General features: G+C 54.6%; 1 protein-coding gene across 2 annotated transcripts in view; it reads right to left on the reverse strand.

The window, feature by feature from the left end:
• The window catches only part of TGIF2 (TGFB induced factor homeobox 2), a 9851-nt gene continuing 908 nt past the window's right edge, over nucleotides 1–8943 (reverse strand). The window contains exons 2-3 of one of the 2 annotated variants that reach the window (XM_085302607.1): nucleotides 7706–7944; nucleotides 1–2760 (exon numbers count right to left, since the gene is read on the reverse strand). In XM_085302607.1, the coding sequence (XP_085158733.1) occupies nucleotides 2170–2760; nucleotides 7706–7909 (795 nt within the window). In that variant the 5' untranslated portion in view covers nucleotides 7910–7944 and the 3' untranslated portion in view covers nucleotides 1–2169. Of the gene's footprint in view, nucleotides 2761–7705; nucleotides 8788–8943 lie in introns of those variants that run through there. The other variant, XM_085302606.1, reaches the window with a different exon arrangement.

Consider the following 8943-nt stretch of genomic DNA (forward strand, 5'->3'; position numbering starts at 1 on the left):
TTTTTTTCAATTTGGTTAATGCCCACCTCCTCCCAGCCCATGCTCTGGGGCAGCGTGGCCAGGCCCAGTGTGGGCACAGCCATATCACACTGCTCTGCTCCGCTGGGGGAAGAGGGGGCAGAAAAGGGGAGGGGGAAAAAAAGGGGGGGGGGAGGGAAAAGCTTTTCCCCCTGCTTGCAGGTGAGACAGCACTTAAGAATGGAGGAGAGGAAAGAGCAATGTAAGAGTGACAAGGAGGCCCCTAAACATTTGGCCCCAGAATGAAGGCAGAGGAGCAAAGGCTGCAGTCCTGCCCCGGCGGGAGCCAAGGCCATGCCACAGGCATCAGCCCCGGGGCAGTGTTGCCCCGCCACATCCTTCCCAGCCAGGTGCTCTGCGGGCGCTCAGCCAATGCCACGCACCCCCATCAGACCTTCCTGCAGCCCATGCCAGCGCTTGGGAATTCTCTCTAGTCACCCTTCATGTCTCTTCTGCTGTCAGCTTTCCTCAAAACAAGGCGGGGGGGGAGACCCCCTCCAAAACCAGTGCTTTCCCCTGCGGCCCATCCTGGCAGCACTGGCTCCAGCGCCCGTGCTCAAGGTCCTGAGGACATTAATATCTCTATTCATGCAACTTAATAATCAGGCTAATAACCTAGGATTAGTGTTTCTCAGGATAGATACTATAGGTGCGTACGTATCGCTATTTAACTTACATTTTACAGTGAAACAGCACTAGCTTAGCCCCAGGACTTCCGCAGCACCTGGAGCCCTGGCAACGGCGAGTGATCCCCTGGGGCGCGGGCACCTGTCCCGAGGGTGAGGGGATGCCCAGTCCAGCTCCCAGCAGACACTAGCTCATCATTAGAGGTCCCCAGTGCAACCAGGCACAACAGCACGCAGCCCTCAAGAGGGAAAAGGGAAGTGATGGAAGGGATGCGAACCACCCCGCGTTTCATGGGCGGCTCATCAGCACTGGCTAAAGACACCTCTGCTTTCCTGGGACTGCCATCCTGGGGCTGCATGCCTTGCACTTGCAAAAGAACACACAGACTGCTCGCGCGCCAAATGTGCATCCTTTCAAACATGAAAAAACTAAAATAAAAACAAGCTGGATACAAGATTTCACAGTCTCGGATTTGCATCCACCACTCCCTGCCGGCAGCTGCCCGTGGTCAGAGTTTCCAGGCTCCGGACGCGCGCTGTTCCCGGCTACAACGTGCACATCTTCAGCAGGAACTCAAGAGAAACACAGGGAAGCTGCAGAAATGCTTGTAGAGGGAAAAAAAATGTACAATAAAATCACAATTAAAGGGAAAAATGTTTCAAAACAAACTTGCTGAACAGCACCATGGAGATTTCTGCTGGCAGCATCTGCAATACCCTAAGACAGAAGAGGAGGGTCTCACTTCTTTTCGGTGCAAGAATATGCCACAGACTTCAGGTTTCCAGTTCATTTGAGCTTTATCCTTCCCCAAGCAATGCAGGGCACCCAGCCAGCACAAGATACCAGAGAGGGGAATAAGGTAGAAAGAAGAAGAAAAAAAGAAAGAAAGGAAGCAAGGAAGGAAGCAAGCAAGGAAAAAAATAAAAATAAAAAAGGAGATCAGAGCGCTTTGGGAGAAAAAAACCTTTCCATCCATAATCCTTAAAAAAAGAAAAAAAAAACATGAACTAAGAGAAGAAAAACAAAGTTTCTCTCTGTCACACCCTGAAGAAACAGTTTTGGCTGGACCCTTGTTTACACAGAAGCAAAGAAGAAAGGTTTTCCAGAGGGGCGCCACAGCCTGACACGGTCATGGACAGCTGTGGTAAAAGGAGGTCAGTTATCTGCAAAGGTCCTTCCACAACGGCCAGACTGCTGTGGCTGCATCCCTCCGGCACCTCCCAAGGCACCGTCCTCGCTGGGGCTGGCGTGGAAAGGGGCTCCGAGGAAAGCCAGCTATCTCCAGAGCATGTGGACAACCAAAGGATGACACGATGGGACAATCCTCCCTCTCCTCCACCCCCCCCCCACCCCGAGCCAACAAAGATGCCGGAGTCCCTCGGGCTTGCAGAAGTCCACTTTTGAGATGAGCTGGTTGGGGAGGTGCAGGCAGACCCTGGCCTGGCCGGAGAAAAGGGACCTGCAGCTGGGAGGAGTCAGGAGGCCCCAAGGAAGGGCACCCTAGCGGGAACTGGCCTGGGGGGTTTATTTGGAGACGGAGACTCCTGGGGGCTCAGTCTGGGGCAAAAGGGGCAGCTGCCCGCTCTGCCTCTGCAATTCCAGCTCGGCTGCTTTCTGCAGCGCCACTTCCACCAGGAGCTGGAAGCTGCTGAAGTCATCACCGAAGAGCTCAGGGGGCGTCGGAGGCGGCGTGTTGAAGAGTCCGCTTGTGGGGCTGGCTGCGTCGGCCCGGGCCAGCAAGGCCATGGTGCTGCCGGTGGCACCCAGCTGCGATTTGGGGTGAGGGTCTGACTCCATGCGCTGCGAGCTGGGCTGCTTCTCCCTGTCGGGGCTGCAGGTGCTCACCACCGTGAGGTTGCTGCCCAGCGCCTGGGCAGGGTGGCACAGTACCTGCGGGCACACGGACATCGAGAGCATCTTGGAGGCCCCCGCGGCCGCAGCCGTCACAGGAGGGACCACCAGCACACCAGAGCCCGTGGCAGCCCCTCGCGGCACGGCCACGTCACCAGCTTTGCTCCCTCGGCGAGAGATGGTGAACTGATTGGGGTCCTTCCCATCCTTGCGCAGCATGTCGGGGAGCAGCCGTCTCCTGGCATTGATGAACCAGTTGCAGATCTGGGAGGGAGAGAGAGGAGCGCAGGGCGGTCAGGCCGGAGGCCGCTGCCACAGGACATGCCACAGAGCCAGGACAGTGGGCGGCAGCCTCGCAGGACCGGGTGAGCACAGGGCTCCTTCCTCGCGGTACCTCCTTGCCCTTGGAGCTCCAGCGAGGCAGGGCTGCTCTCGGCTGGAACTACTCGAGCTGCTCACGGAAACCACAAAGCCAGCTGCTTCCTGCCTGGCACCACCTCCTCTCGGGCAGACTGGGCTTCCCTTTCCTCAAGGCATGTCTCGTTGCTGGCACGCAGACCCAAAGGGTGCCATGCTCCTGCCAAAGCCCTGCCACTGTGCAGCCTCCCTGTGGCAGGAGCCTGTAGCTCTCCTCCAGGTAGAACGGCTGCCCAGCAGACCATGCTCATCTAGGGCCCAGCTCAGCTTAGGGGCCGAGTCAAAACTAGGCTACACAAAGCCAGCAGGGACACAGCAGCTCTTGGACAGAGGTTGTCCATGCCCCAGGGGAAGATGGGCACTGCAACCTAACCAGCATGGCCCCAAAGTCCTGGGGACACTGACTGTACCCTGCAGCTTGCAGCCAAAGCAGGGCAGAACTCACAGCATCCTCCCAGGACTCCGAACACCAACACGTGGTATTTGCACAGAACCAGCTCAGACATCGATGGACTCCAAAAGCCCTCAGGTCCAAACTACAGGGAGCTTTCCACCTTTTGGTTAACCAGGTCCTCACTCTGAGAATGTCGGTGAACGCTGCACGCTCATGACGTATGTCAGCAGAGCCCCACCCGCACATGCCGGTGCCAAAACACAGCCACGGGGAGAATTGACACTGCAAAGAGTCTGTTAGGCAGCCACTCAGATGGGAAACCCTACATCCCAAACTGTCAACTCGCAGAGCTGCAGCCCTTCATACCCTAATTGGGTGGCAGGGATCACAAGCGTATGTTAACACATTTCCAGGCCTCCTACCAGCTAGTAAAGTTATACTGAACTTTTTAAAGGGACTTCCAAACATCTATACTCCAAAGACGCAGAGCTCTGTGGCTACATCTCTGGAAGCCTTTCTGAAATGCAGCTGGCATGCGTTCAGTCTCTGCCATGTATTGTTTCAGAGACCTTATATAAAAAAAGTTACATTAAAATAACTGTCTTCCTCCTAGAAAACAATTAGAAGAATAAATCAGGCAAAAAAAAAATAGATGACTGATCTTTCCCAAATCTCTGTAAAATCCAAAAAAACCCAAAGCTGCGTAAAATATTTCCCGTGGGGAAAGAGAACTTACCACAACTTCGATCACAGCAAGATCTCAGTTGTCTTTTTTTGTCTTTCAGACAGTATTTGGCATTTAACACCCTCAAATATGTCAGTCTCACCTCCTTTTCCCTTCCAAACATGCTCTTTTACAAGCCTTAGCTGAGCACCCTTGATGCAATCTCGCAATCCCCTGGCCAACCAGATGACCAACTCTTCGAGGCTTCAAGGGCACCTTCCAAAACTCCTGCCGCAGTCTCCCATCCATGCTTGTTCTTTCCAGCATCTAACTTCATTCAGAGAACGTGACCAAAGAGATGGATACAAGCAAGCACCTGGGTGAAACCCAGGGCATCATATGGTATCGCTCATACCAGCATGCTGGGATCTGCCTCAGCAGCTCTCAAGCAGGCTTATTTTTTTAACGCAGCTCTGCCCCACCACTAGCACATGGTGAGCCATYGCTTTAGACTGCCTCTGACCCCGCCAACATCATTACAGCAGCACATCCTGCAGGACCCACAGTGATCCCAGGGAGGTAAAGGCCTGGGCCCCACTGCATAGCCCGCTAGCTCACAAGCACAAGAGCATATGCAGAGAAACCTCCTGGCTACAGGAGCCTGATGGGCCACAAAGCTTTTGTCCAGGCAGCCTTCCCGGGAGCAGGCACAGCATTCTTATCTCCAAACTTTTTGCAATGGAGATACGTGGCTCCCCGGTTTCCCTGGAGACCCAGGGCTGCCGCTCTTGTACTCCCTGGCTCCAGTTCCAAATGACAGCTGGACTGAGGAGGGGGGATACATAAATAAGTGAAAGCTGTAGGCCCCTGCTTGGTCAGCGGCTGCAATATAACATTGCTCTTGAGAGGCTCCTGCCAAGCCTAGGCAACTGGCAGGGGGAAGATCAGCAGCAGAGCTGTACTGCTGGATCAAACATTCCTCACGAGCTGCCCTCAGTCCAGAGAAAGGAGAAAACCCTACAGTCACTCCACCAGGCACTTCAGTTCCCATCCCAGCCCTCCTCTCCCCAGTCAGAGGTCTTCCAGCTGTCTCCTGTTTGTAGCAGTTGGGCTGCACACCTAAGATGGCCCAGTTAACACACAATGGATGGCCACCTACAACTGGGAAGCAAGAGAAAGCTGCCCTGCTCCTCCTCCTGTCTTTGCAGGGACCAGCACCAAGGGATGCAAAAGCACATCTGCAGTGGCACCACCTATGAGACAGCTGCTGGAGCTGGAGAGAAGGAACTTTGCTGTAGGAAGTCCCACACCTCCACCCCAAGAGGTTTCTCCTCCTAAATTAGAGGGCAGATGAGCAGCCCTTGCCCCCATGCCGAATTATACCACCCCCTACAACTGGATTTTCCACTCCTGCCTCGGATCAGCAGGCAGGAGCAGACATGAGGCCCAGCTTCTGAGCAGTCCATGCCTGGAGCTCCACACAACATGCTTCCATGCCACAGTCTGGCACTTGTCCTTCAACCAGGAGAAGACACACAGGCCTGTCCTCCCCCAGAAAGGGGCAAGAGGATCAGGGGGAGAACACCCTGGCTGAGCTGTGCCTAGCAGGCAGCACTTTTCCAAGGGCCAGCACTACTCCAAAGTCTCTGTGCTACTGTGGATGTCAACTTAGACTTACAGAGAAAACCAGTGACAGCCCCTCATTGGTACTGGGAAGTGTCACCGGGCTGGGATTCCCTCTGCCAGAGAGGACATCAGTGCAACCTCTTCACATGGCAGCTGTGCAAGGTAAATAGCTCCCTCAGAATAAGAAATTCCATATATATCTCCTGCCTCTCTAACCAAGAGATCAGCACCCTCTCATTGCTCCCTACACTGCAATGGGACAGTGTCTCTCCACTGGCAAAGACTGCCATGTTTCAGCCCAGACGTGGCTGCTTTTTGACAGCAGGAATGCCAACAGTGTGTGTTAGCTGCAAGGATAACCCCCACACAGCCAGCAGCTGGTGCAGAGCAAGGCCACCAAATCTTAACACAAGCCCAGGCACCCACTGACACCTTGCTCCTCTGTGATTTGGTCTCCAAGAGCTCAGAGCAAGGAGAGCCAAGCACCTGCCAGGTCTCACTGCAGCACATCACTGCCATGAACGCTTGTGCATGATTGCAGCCCACTTGCAGCACCAGTGGAGGTGCCCTGCCCAGCAAGGTAAATCCCAACGTGACTGAGAATCCCAGCACTCCAGACACCTGCTGCAGCATCCAAGGACTTTCCTCGCTGCACGGGTCCACGGTCCAGGACAATTCGGCTTTGCAGGGCCCCAAGCCCAGCGCAGCTCCCACTCAGCCAATCCAGCTCAAGCCACTCCAGGACCACCAACCTTCCCCCAGAGCAGTGCCCCAGTGGCTGGCTGGAGATGAATCTGTCACACGGCTAGCATTCAAATAAATAAGATTTTTTTAAAAAAAAAAATTGCCTTGCTGGTCAGGGACAGGGAAACCAGACAGAACGTCACAGCCCCCGCACTAGTGTCTGGACCACGGCTAGGACTACTGGCCAGGGCTGCACTGAGCAGCAGGGAAAGGAGAAGTATGGTGCAAAGGAAGTCCTGAAGAGAGGAGCTCAGCCACAAATCCACTGGCTGTTGCCTGCTCCCCCCTACACAAAAGTCATTTCCTACAGTACACTGCTCCAGGAACCAGAGGAAAGAGCAAAAGCCCAGCTGCTCTCCCTTCCCAGTAGGCTGCAAGAGGAGCCACGTGGCCCTGGGCATGCAGGACCCCCTGCCTGGCAGTTGTCAGCCACTGTGTGGCTTGAAGGGACACGCAGCTGCAGGTGAGCCATCCCCAGTCCCGCCCTCCACACCGCATCCAAGTCCTTCTCACCACCCTGACACAGCAGGGCAGGTGGCATCACAGCCACAGCCTGGTCAAGGTTCAGAGAAAAAGCACTGTTGGCCTCCACCATTACCCAGGGCTCTTCAGCCAGGCTGGGCACCTTGCATGAGCACCTTGCACAGGCACCCAGCACCATGATGAGACCATCAGTGCTAACAGCCAGCCCTCCTACTTGGGAGCCCTTCAGCTGAGTTGCATTCCCCTTAATGCAACCAATTTAACCAGAGACAGGTGGGCAAGCTGCTGCTTAGTGCTGCTAGTGATTCACCTGAGGTCAAAGCCCATCTCACCCCCAGCCCTGGACAGCCTGCTTTCTCCTGGAGCTGGTTTCTCCTGTCCAGAGTTTCTCAAAGGCTCTGATCTGGCAAGTGGAGAGGGGGCTGCTCTGGCCCCTTTGCTGGAGGGTGCCTGGGGAAACAGGATAAAACAACGCTGGCCAGAAAACCCCCGTGAAAGCCCCCACCCACAGCAAGTTTTATCAACAGATACGGTATTGCTTAGCTTGTCCCTGTCTGAGTCCCTCCATCTTCCATCCAGCCAAAAAGCTCTGCTCCATTTCCACCATAAGACAGGTCCCTAGTATACATACTTCTTCCAAAAAGGGACGGCCTGCATAAAGATATTTTTGCTTCCATGTCATTCCCTGCCTCCCTTCTGCCAAACAGGTCACAAGGGCAAGGAGAAGCCACAGTCTGAGCCTCCAAAGCCATTTGGGATCTTCAGAGGTGTTTTCTGAGACCAGCCTGTCCCAAGTGCTGTCACAGAGTGCCTAGCAGAGTGTCCCCACCCTAACCCCACGCAACACGTGTTGCAGCCGGGCTGTGGGGACCAATTCTTACCTGCAGCACAGAGAGGCTGGTCTGTCCAGAGAGGCTGAGCTTTTCCTGTTCGGAGGGGTAGGCATTGAAGCGGTGCTCATACAGCCAGTCTCGAAGGATCTTCACAGACTCCTTGGGCAGATTTCCCCTTCTTTTCCTTTTGTTCGCCTGAGACAGGTCCAGAGATGTGGTGCCGTCATCCTCCCCGAGGTCACTATCCGACATGGCGAAGCTGCCCACAAATCTTCCCTGGTTAAAGCCTAGTAAGGTGGAAACCAAACAGCACCACATCACGTGGTGTCCCAGCTACAGAGTGGAGAAAGTGGGGTGAGGCACACAGCAATACGGTCCTCCTCACCACCTCAAACACAAGGGGGCCAGGTGACTCCCCTACTAAGCAGGCTGAGGGTAGGAATAACCCGACGTCCGCAGAGGCCAGCTCCCCCCTCCCAGGAGATGAGAAGCTACAGGCACTTGTAGAGACAACAATCCACCCCGCACCACTTTAGTTCGCCTGAACAGAGGCCCTGGAGGTCTGCAGAGATCTGCAGGGACCTCACGGGCTTAAGTGAAGTGCACGCAAGTTGAGTTCAACAGGAGCTACTCGCAGCAGGCAAAAAAAAAAAAAATAAAAATAAAAATAAAATCAAGCATTTGAGTGGAAAAAATCTCTGCAGGAGAAAAAGGCCCAAGCTGGAAAGTCATAGCCATTGAGGAGAGAAAAATACGTGCAAAACTGTGTTCTCAGTTACTGTTCAGCAGTATGCAGGCTCTCTGCTGCCCATGTGAGGGAGCAGATGATGGGGACCGGCAGAGGCAACTTCTTACAGCTGCTGTCACTTGAAAGACAGCTCCGGAGCCCTGCCAAAAAGGGGGGGGGCCCTGCGGGGCCCTGCCTCAGCGCGGGGACCCTGGCAGAGCGGTTCCCCGCGGGCAGAGCAGCCTCTCCAGCTCCCCTCCACCCGGCAACAGGTAGCGCCCCGCTCGGTGGGCTCGGCAGGCCGCCCCCTGCCCCTCCGCAGACACAAAGCGGAGGCAAAACCGCCACCTCGGGAAAACGGCAATCCCTGCTCGGGGGAAGGGGAGGGGAGAAAAGCGAAGAAGAACAAGGGGGAAAAAAAGTCTCCTCCGAAAAAAAAAACAAAAGAAATAAATAAAAAAATAAAAAAACCAGCCCCCCCGCAAAGAAACACAAAAAGAAAAAAAACGCGAAAAATAAATTAGAAAAAAACTAAAGGAAAAAAAACACACTGAAGAAA

Source organism: Rhea americana, unplaced genomic scaffold (assembly GCF_003343005.1).
Source record: "Rhea americana isolate MKP2758 unplaced genomic scaffold, rheAme1 scaffold_190, whole genome shotgun sequence".
NCBI classification, from domain to species: Eukaryota; Metazoa; Chordata; class Aves; order Rheiformes; family Rheidae; genus Rhea; species Rhea americana.